Genomic DNA, 17,790 nt, shown 5'->3' on the forward strand with positions numbered 1-17,790 from the left:
TGTCTCTATGACCTCTCCCTATCTTACTCTGTACTGTCTCTATGACCTCTTCCTGTCTTACTCTGTACTGTCTCTATGACCTCTCCCTATCTTACTCTGTACTGTCTCTATGACCTCTCCCTATCTTACTCTGTACTGTCTCTATGACCTCTTCCTGTCTTACTCTGTACTGTCTCTGTGACCTCTCCCTGTCTTACTCTGTACTGTCTCTGTGACCTCATCCTGTCTTACTCTGTACTGTCTCTATGACCTCTCCCTGTTTTATTTTGTACTGTCTCTGTGACCTCATCCTGTCTTACTCTGTACTGTCTCTAGGACCTCTCCCTGTCTTACTCTGTACTGTCTCTATGACCTCTCCCTGTCTTACTCTGTACTGTCTCTATGACCTCTCCCTGTCTTACTCTGTACTGTCTCTGTGACCTCATCCTGTCTTACTCTGTACTGTCTCTATGACCTCTCCCTGTCTTACTCTGTACTGTCTCTATGACCTCTCCCTGTTTTATTTTGTACTGTCTCTATGACCTCATCCTGTCTTACTCTGTACTGTCTCTATGACCTCTCCCTGTCTTACTCTGTACTGTCTCTATGACCTCATCCTGTCTTACTCTGTACTGTCTCTATGACCTTATCCTGTCTTACTCTGTACTGTCTCTATGACCTCTCCCTGTCTTACTCTGTACTGTCTCTATGACCTCATCCTGTCTTACTCTGTACAGTCTCTATGACCTCTCCCTGTCTTACTCTGTACTGTCTCTATGACCTCATCCTGTCTTACTCTGTACTGTCTCTATGACCTCTCCCTGTCTTACTCTGTACTGTCTCTATGACCTCTCCCTGTCTTACTCTGTACTGTCTCTATGACCTCTCCCTGTCTTACTCTGTACTGTCTCTATGACCTCTCCCTGTCTTACTCTGTACTGTCTCTATGACCTCTCCCTGTCTTACTCTGTACTGTCTCTATGACCTCTCCCTGTCTTACTCTGTACTGTCTCTATGACCTCTCCCTGTCTTACTCTGTACTGTCTCTATGACCTCTCCCTGTCTTACTCTGTACTGTCTCTATGACCTCTCCCTGTCTTACTCTGTACTGTCTCTATGACCTCTCCCTGTCTTACTCTGTACTGTCTCTATGACCTCTCCCTGTCTTACTCTGTACTGTCTCTATGACCTCATCCTGTCTTACTCTGTACTGTCTCTATGACCTCTCCCTGTCTTACTCTGTACTGTCTCTATAACCTCTCCCTATCTTACTCTGTACTGTCTCTATGACCTCTCCCTGTTTTATTTTGTACTGTCTCTATGACCTCATCTTGTCTTACTCTGTACTGTCTCTATGACGTCATACTGTCTTACTCTGTACTGTCTCTATGACCTCATCCTGTCTTACTCTGTACTGTCTCTATGACCTCTCCCTGTCTTACTCTGTACTGTCTCTATGACCTCTCCCTGTCTTACTCTGTACTGTCTCTATGACCTCTCCCTGTCTTACTCTGTACTGTCTCTATGACCTCTCCCTGTCTTACTCTGTACTGTCTCTATGACCTCTCCCTGTCTTACTCTGTACTGTCTCTATGGCCTCATCATGTCTTACTCTGTACTGTCTCTATGACCTCTCCCTGTCTTACTCTGTACTGTCTCTATGACCTCTCCCTGTCTTACTCTGTACTGTCTCTATGACCTCATCCTGTCTTACTCTGTACTGTCTCTATGACCGCTCCCTGTTTTATTTTGTACTGTCTCTATGACCTCATCCTGTCTTACTCTGTACAGTCTCTGTTATATCATCCTGTCTTACTCTGTGCTGTCTCTGTGACCTCTCCCTGTCTTACTCTGTACTGTCTCTATGACCTCTCCCTGCCTCACTCTATACTGTCTATGTGACCTCTCATTGTATCACTCTATACTGTCTCTGTGACCTCTCATTGTATCACTCTATACTGTCTCTGTGACCTCTCATTGTATCACTCTATATTGCCTCTGTGACCTCTCCCTGTCTCACTCTATACTGCCTCCGTGACCACTCACTGTATCACTCTATACTGCCTCCGTGACCTCTCATTGTATCACTCTATACTGCCTCTGTGACCTCTCATTGTATAACTCTATACTGCCTCTGTGACCTCTCATTGTATCACTCTATACTGCCTCCGTGACCTCTCACTGTATCACTCTATACTGCCTCCGTGACCTCTTACTTTATCACTCTATACTGTCTCTGTGACCTCTCATTGTATAACTCTATACTGTCTCTGTGACCTCTCATTGTATCACTCTATACTGCCTCTGTGACCTCTCATTGTATCACTGTATACTGTCTCTGTGACCTCTCATTGTATCACTCTATACTGTCTCTGTGACCTCTCATTGTATCACTCTATACTGCCTCTGTGACCTCTCATTGTATCACTCTATACTGTCTCTGTGACCTCTCATTGTATCACTCTATACTGTCTCTGTGACCTCTCATTGTATAACTCTATACTGCCTCTGTGACCTCTCACTGTATCACTCTATACTGTCTCTGTGACCTCTCACTGTATCACTCTATACTGTCTCTGTGACCTCTCATTGTATCACTCTATACTGTCTCTGTGACCTCTCATTGTATCACTCTATACTGCCTCTGTGACCTCTCACTGTATCACTCTATACTGTCTCTGTGACCTCTCATTGTATCACTCTGTACTGTCTGCGACCTCTCACTGTATCACTCTATACTGTCTCTGTGACCTCTCATTGTATCACTCTATACTGCCTCTGTGACCTCTCACTGTATCACTCTATACTGTCTCTGCGACATCTCATTGTATCACTCTATACCTTCTCTGTGACCTCTCCCTGTCTCACTCTATACTGTCTCTGCGACCTCTCATTGTATCACTCTATACCTTCTCTGTGACCTCTCCCTGTCTCACTCTATACTGCCTCTGTGACCTCTCATTGTATCACTCTATACTGCCTCCGTGACCTCTCATTGTATAACTCTATACTGTCTCTGTGACCTCTCATTGTATCACTCTATACCTTCTCTGTGACCTCTCATTGTATCACTCTGTACTGTCTCTGTGACCTCTCATTGTATCACTCTATACCTTCTCTGTGACCTCTCCCTGTCTCACTCTATACTGCCTCTGTGACCTCTCATTGTATCACTCTATACTGCCTCCGTGACCTCTCACTGTATCACTCTATACTGTCTCTGTGACCTCTCATTGTATCACTCTATACTGTCTCTGTGACCTCTCACTGTATCACTCTATACTGCCTCCGTGACCTCTCACTGTATCACTCTATACTGTCTCTGTGACCTGTCATTGTATCACTCTATCCTGTCTCTGTGACCTCTCACTGTATCACTCTATCCTTCCTCTGTGACCTCTCACTGTTTCACTCTATACTGCCTCTGTGACGTCTCATTGTATCAGTCTATACTGTCTCTGTGACCTCTCATTGTATCACTCTATACTGTCTCTGTGACCTCTCATTGTATCACTCTATACTGTCTCTGTGACCTCTCTGTGCGGTCTATTCAGCAACGATTATCTTACATAAAAAATACAGAAATCATTATTTCCGCATTTTTTTTTTGTAAATCTCCTATTCACCAATGGGATAACGCAATTATCTTCTCCACTAATTCCCATCTCGCACTGTAGGGATCAGCCATTGATCTCTGCAGCGCTTTTAACGCTCTTTGCTATTCAGCATAGCAAGAAGTGTTAAATTTCTCGAAAAATCATTACTTTATATAACGCCATCTTAGATTGGCATTATATGAAGAAAATTATTTAAATTGGCCGAAAACTGCATGGACAGAGGGAAATTTTCCCATAAGTCCCTGCAGCATCCTGTAACTCCGCCCAGTCTCCGTGCCTGGTTTGCGGTGACCACCGGCAGGTAAGTCCAATTAGAGCATGTTAAACCTGCCGAAAGTGATTGACATGTGTATACAGGCTTTATATTAGCCTGTATACATGTATATTTATGTGCTATATGTATATATACATTTGAAATATAAAAGCACATAAATATACATGTTTACAGGCTAATACAAATCCTGTATACACATGTCAATCACTTTGGAAAGGCTGGAGATGCACTTGCCCCTCCGCGGTCACCGGGAAGCCGGGACGGAGACTGTTCGGAAGCGCAATGACTCAGCATGTGCAGTTAGCAGAAACAGAGGGTATAGTTTTCGGAAACCGTTTACAATAACTTCTGTAACTTCGCAGGGACAGCGTGTTACCGCAACCGCCGTCCCTGCAGAACATAATGCTGAATAGCTCACTTAAGTTTTAAAAACTCATAAAAAAACGTGACGATGTTGCCCGATAAAATTCTGGGCAACATCGTCACTTTTGCAGAATAGACGCCTGTATCTTTTTATATTGTCTCTGTGACCTTTCCAATCAGGATGTGTCTCTTTTTACTGTCTCTCTCTCGCTCTCTCTGTCTCTCTCACCCCTTCCCTCACACTGTCTCTCTTGTCAGGCTGGTGGTCCACTCTGGCAGTTCCACACTCTCCCCCCTCATCTATGATTCTGATATCGATGATGCCCCAGAGCGAGGTCTCCTGAGTGACGCGCAGTCTCTTTACATCGAGCTTGTCTCTGAGAATCCAGCTGTACCCCTGCTTCTCAGCCTGCGCTATGAGGGTGATTATGGCCTCTCACTATCTCTATATATGAGCTCACTGGCGCCCGATACTATACCATACCCAGAGATATTTCTCAGTGTGTTTGTAATGCAGCTGAGTGTAAGGTGCTTAGAAGCTGATGGGAATAGGGACAAGATCTGCAAAATCAGAACCATCTCTGTCACATTTTCAGTACCGAGACACCAGTTTATCAAATGGTGGGAGCCCGGCCGACAGCAAAAATAGTTTATTCCACTGGTGATAGGGCTTATTATCGCTTCCCCGTATATATAGGTAGGAGAGGGTCCCGCCAACAGTAAGCCTGATGGCGTTACATTCTTACCAGTTCTCGCCAGTGAAAATTCTATACGTTTTTAAATTGGTGAACCTATTTATCATGTAACCGTACCGCCAGCATGCCTGATCTGGTCTCATCTGATTTCACTGACAGATGAGATTTATTGATTACATAAAATATTTTATTCTATCCGGATGCCTCTGCCATGAATTCGGCTAATGCCTCAACCCCCAGAAAATAAATATGATTTTCTAGGAGGAAAAGGTATTTGTGGTTTAAATATTCACCTGGAAATGTTTGGAATTTTTACATGATATCTACTGCTATCTTATATGTATAATTAGTCTTTACTTTTTGGTGCTGGCCCCTAAGAAGTCTCAATATAGAAGAATGAGGCTCCACAATGATAATTATATCATTTTGAAGAACTGTCACTGTGACTAAGTATTTGTGGAATCGGTATGAAATACTGAAGGAAGGGGTGCCTGAACCTAAGTCCCCCCCGGGCTACCTAAACTTAAATCTCCCCCCCCTCTCCATGGCCTTTCCCCGGTGTCCTTACGATCGGGGTGTCATCTGCCAGGATCCCGGTGTTAGACTTTTGGCGCCGGTGTTGATGATCGGGATTCCAATGCTGGGGTTCCAGCAGACGGCATCCGGGTTGTTAGGATGTTAACCGCATCCCATATTTGTAACTATGTAATGGGTTATAGCTGTCACCGTGGCTAATTATGTGTAACTATGTAATGGGTTATAGCTGTCACCATTGATAAATATGTGTAACTATGTAACAGGTTATAGCTGTCACCGTGGCTAAGTATGTGTAGCTATGTAACAGGTTATAGCTGTCACCGTGGCTAAGTATGTGTAGCTATGTAACAGGTTATAGCTGTCACCGTGGCTAAGTATGTGTAGCTATGTAACAGGTTATAGCTGTCACCGTGGCTAAGTATGTGTAACTATGTAACAGGTTATAGCTGTCACCGTGGCTAAGTATGTGTAACTATGTAACAGGATATAGCTGTCACCGTGGCTAAGTATGTGTAACTATGTAACAGGTTATAGCTGTCACCGTGGCTAAGTATGTGTAACTATGTAACAGGTTATAGCTGTCACCGTGGCTAAGTATGTGTAACTATGTAATAGGATATAGCTGTCACCGTGGCTAAGTATGTGTAACTATGTAACAGGATATAGCTGTCACCGTGGCTAATTATGTGTAACTATGTAACAGGATATAGCTGTCACCGTGGCTAATTATGTGTAACTATGTAACAGGATATAGCTGTCACCGTGGCTAATTATGTGTAACTATGTAATAGGATATAGCTGTCACCGTGGCTAAGTATGTGTAACTATGTAACAGGTTATAGCTGTCACCGTGGCTAAGTATGTGTAACTATGTAACAGGTTATAGCTGTCACCGTGGCTAATTATGTGTAACTATGTAACAGGATATAGCTGTCACCGTGGCTAAGTATGTGTAACTATGTAACAGGTTATAGCTGTCACCGTGGCTAAGTATGTGTAACTATGTAACAGGTTATAGCTGTCACCGTGGCTAATTATGTGTAACTATGTAACAGGATATAGCTGTCACCGTGGCTAAGTATGTGTAACTATGTAACAGGTTATAACTGTCACCGTGGCTAAGTATGTGTAACTATGTAACAGGTTATAGCTGTCACCGTGGCTAATTATGTGTAACTATGTAATGGGTTATAGCTGTCACCATTGATAAATATGTGTAACTATGTAATGGGTTATAGCTGTCACCGTGGCTAAGTATGTGTAACTATGTAACAGGATATAGCTGTCACCGTGGCTAAGGATGTGTAACTATGTAACAGGATATAGCTGTCACCGTGGCTAAGTATGTGTAACTATGTAACAGGTTATAGCTGTCACCGTGGCTAAGTATGTGTAACTATGTAACAGGTTATAACTGTCACCGTGGCTAAGTATGTGTAGCTATGTAACAGGTTATAGCTGTCACCGTGGCTAAGTATGTGTAGCTATGTAACAGGATATAGCTGTCACCATTGATAAATATGTGTAACTATGTAATGGGTTATAGCTGTCACCGTGGCTAAGTATGTGTAACTATGTAACAGGATATAGCTGTCACCGTGGCTAAGTATGTGTAACTATGTAACAGGTTATAGCTGTCACCGTGGCTAAGTATGTGTAACTATGTAACAGGATATAGCTGTCACCGTGGCTAAGTATGTGTAACTATGTAACAGGATATAGCTGTCACCGTGGCTAAGTATGTGTAACTATGTAACAGGTTATAGCTGTCACCGTGGCTAATTATGTGTAACTATGTAATAGGATATAGCTGTCACCGTGGCTAAGTATGTGTAACTATGTAACAGGATATAGCTGTCACCGTGGCTAAGTATGTGTAACTATGTAACAGGTTATAGCTGTCACCGTGGCTAAGTATGTGTAACTATGTATCAGGTTATAGCTGTCACCGTGGCTAAGTATGTGTAACTATGTAACAGGATATAGCTGTCACCGTGGCTAAGTATGTGTAACTATGTAACAGGATATAGCTGTCTCCGTGGCTAAGTATGTGTAACTATGTAACAGGTTATAGCTGTCACCGTGGCTAAGTATGTGTAACTATGTAACAGGTTATAGCTGTCACTGTGGCTAAGTATGTGTAACTATGTAACAGGATATAGAGCTGTCACCGTGGCTAAGTATGTGTAACTATGTAACAGGTTATAGCTGTCACCGTGGCTAAGTATGTGTAACTATGTAACAGGTTATAGCTGTCACCGTGGCTAAGTATGTGTAACTATGTAATAGGTTATAGCTGTCACCGTGGCTAAGTATGTGTAACTATGTATCAGGTTATAGCTGTCACCGTGGCTAAGTATGTGTAACTATGTATCAGGATATAGCTGTCATCGTGGCTAAGTATGTGTAGCTATGTAACAGGATATAGCTGTCACCGTGGCTAAGTATGTGTAACTATGTAACAGGTTATAGCTGTCACCGTGGCTAAGTATGTGTAACTATGTAACAGGTTATAGCTGTCACCGTGGCTAAGTATGTGTAACTATGTAATAGGTTATAGCTGTCACCGTGGCTAAGTATGTGTAACTATGTAATAGGTTATAGCTGTCACCGTGGCTAAGTATGTGTAACTATGTAACAGGATATAGCTGTCACCGTGGCTAAGTATGTGTAACTATGTAACAGGTTATAGCTGTCACCGTGGCTAAGTATGTGTAACTATGTAACAGGATATAGCTGTCACCGTGGCTAAGTATGTGTAACTATGTAACAGGTTATAGCTGTCACCGTGGCTAAGTATGTGTAACTATGTAACAGGTTATAGCTGTCACCGTGGCTAAGTATGTGTAACTATGTAACAGGATATAGCTGTCACCGTGGCTAAGTATGTGTAACTATGTAACAGGATATAGCTGTCACCGTGGCTAAGTATGTGTAGCTATGTAACAGGTTATAGCTGTCACCGTGGCTAAGTATGTGTAACTATGTAACAGGTTATAGCTGTCACCGTGGCTAAGTATGTGTAACTATGTAACAGGATATAGCTGTCACCGTGGCTAAGTATGTGTAACTATGTAACAGGTTATAACTGTCACCATGGCTAAGTATGTGTAACTATGTAACAGGTTATAACTGTCACCGTGGCTAAGGATGTGTAACTATGTAACAGGTTATAGCTGTCACCGTGGCTAAGTATGTGTAACTATGTAACAGGTTATAGCTGTCACCGTGGCTAAGTATGTGTAACTATGTAACAGGTTATAGCTGTCACCGTGGCTAAGTATGTGTAACTATGTAACAGGTTATAACTGTCACCGTGGCTAAGGATGTGTAACTATGTAACAGGTTATAGCTGTCACCGTGGCTAAGTATGTGTAACTATGTAACAGGTTATAGCTGTCACCGTGGCTAAGTATGTGTAACTATGTAACAGGATATAGCTGTCACCGTGGCTAAGTATGTGTAACTATGTAACAGGTTATAGCTGTCACCGTGGCTAAGTATGTGTAACTATGTAACAGGTTATAACTGTCACCGTGGCTAAGTATGTGTAACTATGTAACAGGTTATAGCTGTCACCGTGGCTAAGTATGTGTAACTATGTAACAGGTTATAGCTGTCACCGTGGCTAAGTATGTGTAACCATGTAATAGGATATAGAGCTGTCACCGTGGCTAAGTATGTGTAACTATGTAACAGGATATAGAGCTGTCACCGTGGCTAAGTATGTGTAACTATGTAACAGGTTATAGCTGTCACCGTGGCTAAGTATGTGTAACTATGTAACAGGATATAGCTGTCACCGTGGCTAAGTATGTGTAGCTATGTAACAGGTTATAGCTGTCACCGTGGCTAAGTATGTGTAACTATGTAACAGGATATAGCTGTCACCGTGGCTAAGTATGTGTAACTATGTAACAGGTTATAGCTGTCACCGTGGCTAAGTATGTGTAACTATGTAACAGGTTATAGCTGTCACCGTGGCTAAGTATGTGTAACTATGTAACAGGTTATAGCTGTCACCGTGGCTAAGTATGTGTAACTATGTAACAGGTTATAGCTGTCACCGTGGCTAAGTATGTGTAACTATGTAACAGGATATAGCTGTCACCGTGGCTAAGTATGTGTAACTATGTAACAGGTTATAGCTGTCACCGTGGCTAAGTATGTGTAACTATGTAACAGGTTATAACTGTCACCGTGGCTAAGTATGTGTAACTATGTAACAGGTTATAGCTGTCACCGTGGCTAAGTATGTGTAACTATGTAACAGGATATAGCTGTCACCGTGGCTAAGTATGTGTAACTATGTAACAGGATATAGCTGTCACCGTGGCTAAGTATGTGTAACTATGTAACAGGTTATAGCTGTCACCGTGGCTAAGTATGTGTAACTATGTAACGGGTTATAGCTGTCACCGTGGCTAAGTATGTGTAACTATGTAACAGGTTATAGCTGTCACCGTGGCTAAGTATGTGTAACTATGTAACAGGATATAGCTGTCACCGTGGCTAAGTATGTGTAACTATGTAACAGGTTATAGCTGTCACCGTGGCTAAGTATGTGTAACTATGTAACAGGATATAGCTGTCACCGTGGCTAAGTATGTGTAGCTATGTAACAGGTTATAGCTGTCACCGTGGCTAAGTATGTGTAACTATGTAACAGGTTATAGCTGTCACCGTGGCTAAGTATGTGTAACTATGTAACAGGTTATAGCTGTCACCGTGGCTAAGTATGTGTAACTATGTAACAGGATATAGCTGTCACCGTGGCTAAGTATGTGTAGCTATGTAACAGGTTATAGCTGTCACCGTGGCTAAGTATGTGTAGCTATGTAACAGGTTATAGCTGTCACCGTGGCTAAGTATGTGTAACTATGTAACAGGTTATAACTGTCACCGTGGCTAAGGATGTGTAACTATGTAACAGGTTATAACTGTCACCGTGGCTAAGTATGTGTAACTATGTAACAGGTTATAACTGTCACCGTGGCTAAGTATGTGTAACTATGTAACAGGATATAGCTGTCACCGTGGCTAAGTATGTGTAACTATGTAACAGCAGTACTTCTGTGTTAGGCATATGCTGGCTGTCATTGTGTATTTTTACATGGATGGAGTCTCACTTCAAAGCAGCTGTTTCTGGGCATATTGGGTAAGGTTCTTAGCATTGCCTTGTATACTGGCCATCAGATGGAGCTCTGCATTGTATACTGGCCATCAGTTGGGGCTCTGCATTATATACTGGCCATCAGATGGATTCTGCATTGTATACTGGCCATCAGTTGGGACTCTGCATTATATACTGGCCATCAGATGGATTCTGCATTGTATACTGGCCATCAGATGGGACTCTGCATTGTAAACTGGCCATGTGATGGGACTCTGCATTGTATACTGGACATTAGATGGCACTTTGCATTGTATACTGGCCATCAGGCGGGACTCTGCATTGTATACTGCCCATCAGATGGGATCCTACATTGTATACTGGCCATCAGATGGGATCCTACATTGTATACTGGCATCAGATGGAGCTCTGCATTGTATACTGACCATCAGATGGATTCTGCATTGTATACTGGCCATAAGATGGAGCTCTGCATTGTATACTGGCCATCAGATGGATTCTGCATTGTATACTGGCCATCAGATGGAGCTCTGCATTGTATACTGACCATCAGATGGAACCCTGCATTGTATACTGGCCATCAGATGGAACCCTGCATTGTATACTGGCCATCAGATGGAACCCTGCATTGTATACCAACCATCAGAAGGCACTCTGGCCATTAGATGGGGTATCCGGATTACAGATTGACATGGTCTAGATCAGTGGTTCTCAAACTCGGTCCTCAGGACCCCACACAGGTAACGTTTTCCAGGTCACCCAGCAGGTGCTCAGGTGTGTTCATTACTCACTGACACATTTAAAAAGATCCACAGGTGGAGCTAATTTCACTTGTGATTCTGTCAGGAGACCTGCAAAACATGCACCGTTTGGGGTCCCGAGGACCGAGTTTGAGAACCTGTGGTCTAGATAAACACTCGATAGGTCGGCACGAGATGGTTGACAGACAATAGGTTGACAAAATCAAAAGGTCAACAGGTACAAAAGGTCGACTGACAAATGGTTCGACAGGGACAAATGGCCAACACAAAAATGGCCGACATGTTTTTTATGCTTTCTTCATAATTTTAAGGTTAGGGTTAGGATTAGGTACTTGGTGGAGGGTTAGGCTTAGGCTGCCGGAGGGGATGGTTAGGTTTAGGTACAAGGGGGAGTATTAGGGTTAGTATAGTTAATACAGACAGAGATCTATAAAGGAAATTAACTGTATTTGTCTTCCTGAGAATTATGATGTGTACGTGATGTGTGATTTGTACGTGAGCGCCCTCTACTGGTAGTCATCTCACTTTCTCTTTCTCACTACCTCTCCCTCTGTCTCTCCCCCTCTCCCTCTCCCCCCCTCTCTCTCTCTCTCCCTCTCTCTCTGCAGTGTTCTCAGAGACACGCTGTTATGAACCTTTCTTGGCTCATGGTAATTTCAGCACATCTGACCCTCTCTTCTCCCCGGGGACACTGGTCTCATTCTCCTGTAATGCGGGGTACATGCTCGAACAGGGACCCCCAGTCATAGAGTGTGTGGACCCCACAGACCCTCACTGGAATGAGAGCGAGCCTGTGTGTAAAGGTAAGAGGTGGTGGGTATACCGGCAGATTACTCATCCAATGCGCCACAAACGCTGGTCCACGCTACATACAACATATTTACATATGAACACGCTGCTTTTATTGGCTTTGCGGGTAGTATATTGGTGGTAAAAGGGATTATATTTGTTATTGAGAGTAACACATATTTATTCATGATTTACGTTTCTTCACTGGCAAGGCTAACAACAGGGGCAGAGATAAAGGCCGTCAGCATTAGGTACCAGCCTTACTGGTAGAATTGGAAAATATAAATATATTAAATGTATTCTGGTACAGAGAGGCCGTGTCCTGGTACAGAGAGAGTGTATGCTGGTATAGAGAGGCCGTGTCCTGGTACAGAGAGAGTGTATGCTGGTATAGAGAGAGTGCATGCTGGTATAGAGAGAGTGTATTCTGGTACAGAGAGGCCGTGTCCTGCTACAGAGAGAGTGTATGCTGGTATAGAGAGAGCGTATACTGGTACAGAGAGGCCGTGTCCTGGTACAGAGAGAGTGCATGCTGGTACAGAGAGAGTGCATGCTGGTACAGAGAGGCCATGGCCTGGTACAGAGAGAGTGCATGCTGGTACAGAGAGAGTGTATGCTGGTACAGAGAGGGTGTATGCTGGTACAGAGAGGCCGTGTCCTGGTACAGAGAGAGTGCATGCTGGTACAGAGAGGCCGTGTCCTGGTACAGAGAGAGTGCATGCTGGTACAGAGAGAGTGTATGCTGGTACAGAGAGAGTGTATGCTGGTACAGAGAGAGTGCATGCTGGTACAGAGAGAGTGTATGCTGGTACAGAGAGGGTGTATGCTGGTACAGAGAGGCCGTGTCCTGGTACAGAGAGAGTGCATGCTGGTACAGAGAGGCCGTGTCCTGGTACAGAGAGAGTGCATACTGGTACAGAGAGAGTGTATGCTGGTACAGAGAGAGTGTATGCTGGTATAGAGAGAGTGCATGCTGGTATAGAGAGAGTGTATGCTGGTACAGAGAGGCCGTGTCCTGCTACTGAGAGAGTGTATGCTGGTATAGAGCGAGTGTATGCTGGTACAGAGAGAGCGTATGCTGGTACAGGGAGAGTGTGTGCTGGTATAGAGAGAAAGTGTGTGCTGGTACAGAGAGTGTATGCTGGTACAGAGAGGCCGTGTCCTGGTACAGAGAGAGTGCATGCTGGTACAGAGAGAGTGCATGCTGGTACAGAGAGGCCATGGCCTGGTACAGAGAGAGTGCATGCTGGTACAGAGAGAGTGTATGCTGGTACAGAGAGGGTGTATGCTGGTACAGAGAGGCCGTGTCCTGGTACAGAGAGAGTGCATGCTGGTACAGAGAGGCCGTGTCCTGGTACAGAGAGAGTGCATGCTGGTACAGAGAGAGTGTATGCTGGTACAGAGAGAGTGTGTGCTGGTACAGAGAGAGTGTATGCTGGTACAGAGAGGGCGTATGCTGGTACAGAGAGAGTCTATGCTGGTACAGAGAGGGTGTATGCTGGTACAGAGAGAGTCTATGCTGGTACAGAGAGGGTGTATGCTGGTACAGAGAGAGTGTATGTTGGTACAGAGAGAGTGAATGCTGGTACAGAGAGAGTGTATGTTGGTACAGAGAGAGTGTATGCTAGTACAGAGAGAGTTTATGCTGATACAGGGAGGCCGTGTCCTGGTACAGAGAGAGTGTATGCTGGTACAGAGAGGCCATGTGCTGGTACAGAGAAAGTGTATGCTGGTACAGAGAGAGTGTATGCTGGTATAGAGAGAGTGTATTCTGGTACAGGGAGGCTGTGTCCTGGTTATGAGAGAGTGTATGCTGGTACAGAGAGAGTGTGTGCTGGTACAGGGAGAGTGTGTGCTGGTACAGAGAGAGTGTATGTTGGTACAGATAAGCCGTGTCCTGGTACAGAGAGAGTGTATGCTGGTACAGAGAGAGTGAATGCTTGCACAGAGAGGCCGTGTCCTGGTACAGAGAGAGTGTATGCTGTTACAGAGTGACCGTGTCCTTGTACAGAGAGAGTCTATGCTGGTACAGAGAGAGTGTATGCTGGTACAGAGAGACCTTGTTCTGGTACAGAGAGAGTGTATGCTGATACAGAGAGAGTGTATGCTGATACAGAGAGAGTGTATGCTGGTACAGAGAGAGTGTATGCTGGTTCAGTGTGGCCGTGTCCTGGTACTGAGATAGTGTATGCTGGTACAGAGAGAGTGTATGCTGGTACAGAGAGAGTGAATGCTTGCACAGAGAGGCAGTGTCCTGGTACAGAGAGTGTGTATGCTGGTACAGAGAAACCGTGTCCTGGTACAGAGAGAGTGTATGCTGGTACAGAGAGACCATGTCCTGGTACAAAGAGAGTGTATGCTGGTATAGAGAGAGTGTATGCTGGTACAGAGAGACCGTGTCCTGGTACAGAGAGAGTGTATGCTGGTACAGAGAGGCCGTATTCTGTTACAGAGAGAGTCTATGCTGGTACAGAGAGTCCGTGTCCTGGTACAGAGAGAGTGTATGCTGGTACAGAGAGAGTGTATGCTGGTACAAAGAGACTATGGACCTCATTCAGAGTCGGTCATTGCGGCCGCACGGTCGTAAGGGAAAAGGAGCCGCATATGCAAATGATGCACTCGCAAGTTGTGCCCTTAAGATCGGATTGTTAGCTGGCCGACCAAGGGGAGGATGCGGCCATAAGACAAAAAATACGCCCCCTTCTCGTCCGCATTACACGTCATCTCCGGCCATATAAGGATTAATCGAGACCATCGGTAACCATCGGAACTGGTCGTAGAGCTTAAGGTTGACCATACCCTCTCTTAAGCACTACGATCAGGTCAGTGTACAAACCTCCCATGTCACGTGTGCCATGACACTACTTTGTTAATTATGCACTCCCATAAAACGCCGTTCGCATAATTAGGCACGCCTGCGTTCGGATCTCCACTCCCCCGTTTTCAAGCACCTTCCCCTGTTACCACCCACAAACGCCTCATTCTGTCACTCAAACTAACGACCTGGCTGTGTTCAAGGAGAGAGAAATTTCTGATCATAGCAGCTAGTTTGCGCACGTGCATTGCGAACTTTACGCATGTACAGAGAAAGTGTATGCTGGTACAGAGAGGCCATATTCTGGTGTATGCTGGTACACAGATGCCATATTCTGGTACAGAGAGAGTGTATGCTGGCACAGAGAGGCCATATTCTGGTACAGAGAGAGTGTATGCTGGCACAGACACATACCAGCATACAGCTTATCTGTATCAGACCACGGCCTCTGTATACCAGCATACAGCTTATCTGTATCAGACCACGGCCTCTGTATACCAGCATACAGCTTCTCTGTATCAGACCACGGCCTCTGTATACCAGCATACAGCTTATCTGTATCAGACCACGGCCTCTGTATAACAGCATACAGCTTATCTGTATCAGACCACGGCCTCCGTATACCAGCATACAGCTTCTCTGTATCAGACTATGGCCTTTGTATACCAGCATACAGCTTCTCTGTATCAGACTATGGCCTCTGTATACCATCATACAGCTTATCTGTATCAGACCACGTCCTCTGTATACCAGCATACAGCTTCTCTGTATCAGACCACGGCCTCTGTATACCAGCATACAGCTTATCTGTATCAGACCACGGCCTCTGTATACCAGCATACAGCTTCTCTGTATCAGACTATGGCCTCTGTATACCAGCATACAGCTTCTCTGTATCAGAACACGTCCTCTGTATACCAGCATACAAATTGTCTGTATCAGACCACGGCCTCTGTATACCAGCATACAGCTTATCTGTATCAGACCACGGCCTCTGTATACCAGCATACAGCTTCTCTGTATCAGACTATGGCCTCTGTATACCAGCATACAGCTTCTCTGTATCAGAACACGGCCTCTGTATACCAGCATACAAATTGTCTGTATCAGACCACCAGCATACAGATTGTCCATATTAGACCACGGCCTCTGTGTACCAGCACACAGAGCTGTAATTCCAGGCCCCTCTCACAGAAAAGGCCCACCCAGTGTCTGTAGGTGAGCGTGCGTTTCCCCATATGTAGATGCAGGACAGTGAGACCCATCCAGATGTCAGAGTAGGGCCATTGCCTGCTCTCAGCCTCATGGTACGCTATCGGCTGATATTCCTGACACACTGCACCACGTAGGAATCTTGGGGGAGGTGTTCAGATATATGTGGGTCGCAGTAATTTCCAGTTGTCATGGTAACTATTATAGGCTCTCGATTAACTCTTTAATGTCTAGAAGAAAATAAACCTCAGGGCTGGCTAGCCTAAAACAGAGAGCAAGCAATGGAAGTCCTTAAATCCTGCCTTATGGCAAATTGTTCACTTTTTATTTCTGTATTGCAGAATCCCAACACTTTACAATGGTATACAGAGGTACTTTGTTGCCGAGGCGGTGTATGCGCACAGGTTACGATGCTGTATTTCGGAGGAGCTTGGCGCACTACAAGCCCCAGCATTTATGTTCACTCTAACATACGTTTCTGTATTTGAAATAATCCTCTCCAAAAGACATTGACGTATAAAGCCCCAGGGAATAAGGGGTCTATGTACTAAGCCTTGGTGAGAGGTAAAGTACCAACCACTCAGATCCTAACTGTCATGTTACAGGCTGTGTTTGAAAAGTGACAGAAGCTGATTGGCTGGTACTTTATCTCTCTCCTAGGCTTAGTACATAGGCCCCTAAGAATTGCATCTTCCATACAGAATGGGTTTGTTATATAAGTTAGGCAGTCACAGTGTTTTACATTCAGCATTTCAACACGGATGTTACGCCGACATTGTAACAATTTCGGCATGCAGGTTTTCTTCTTCTTCTTCTGTCCCGAACCCTAGTGGTAACAGTAAGACTAACCCTGTCCTTAGTGGCAACCCTAACCGTACCGGTATCCCTAAACCGCCTGGAAACGTCAACATTTCTGATGTCGACATTCTGTCAGCGTCGACATTCTGCAGGTGTTGACATAAATGATGTCGTCATTTTAACCACGTAGTTAATAAGATTGGAATGTCAACCGCCGACTTGTTATTACACACCGGCAGACTGCGAGGGAATCATACCGTGCAACGGGTTAATGCTAAGTAACAGGGACAAACTATTTCCACGGCCAAATCTTGAACCTTGGGATTGTGCATGGAAATCAGGGCTATATGATATGTTATATGCTGATCTCCCTTATCACAGAAATAACTTATAGTAGGGGGTCAATTATTGCTTGAAATACTTGTTTTCCGAACGAGTGATGACATCAGAACTCAGCGATTATAGGAGATGACATCAGAACTCACTGTTTATACAGATATTTCCATCACATGTGTACTATAACATTATATTACTTAAATGAGAATATTGAGGTTCAGTAAACAATTCATGATGGGAATTGTAGTCCTTAACGTCCAGCTTGGTCGTACCACACACATGATGTTGCTGAGATTCTCAGCTCCTTTGAAATTATTTAAAAACGTTTTCAAGTGTGCTCATAATTCCGGTCGTCCTGCGGGAGGGCGCGGCTGCCGTCATGATTTCCTCTCTCTAACACGCTGTCTCTTTTTTATCCCATAGCGCTGTGTGGGGGGGAGATCTCCGAGCCAGCCGGGGTGATCCTGTCTCCGGACTGGC

General features: G+C 44.5%; 1 protein-coding gene across 4 annotated transcripts in view; it reads left to right on the top strand.

Annotated features, from left to right (window-relative positions):
• The window catches only part of SEZ6L2 (seizure related 6 homolog like 2), an 88,902-nt gene that overhangs the window by 45,108 nt on the left and 26,004 nt on the right, over positions 1-17,790 (top strand). For all 4 annotated transcript variants that reach the window (XM_088457533.1, XM_088457532.1, XM_088457535.1 and 1 more), the window contains exons 8-10: positions 4,492-4,655; positions 11,969-12,163; positions 17,734-17,790. The exon at positions 17,734-17,790 is cut by the window's right edge and continues 82 nt beyond it. In XM_088457533.1, coding sequence (XP_088313659.1) covers positions 4,492-4,655; positions 11,969-12,163; positions 17,734-17,790 — 416 coding nt within the window. The remainder of the gene's footprint in view (positions 1-4,491; positions 4,656-11,968; positions 12,164-17,733) is intronic.

The sequence above is a fragment of the Taudactylus pleione genome, unplaced genomic scaffold, assembly GCF_031769625.1.
Source record: "Taudactylus pleione unplaced genomic scaffold, aTauple2 ptg000762l, whole genome shotgun sequence".
Taxonomy (NCBI): Eukaryota; Metazoa; Chordata; class Amphibia; order Anura; family Myobatrachidae; genus Taudactylus; species Taudactylus pleione.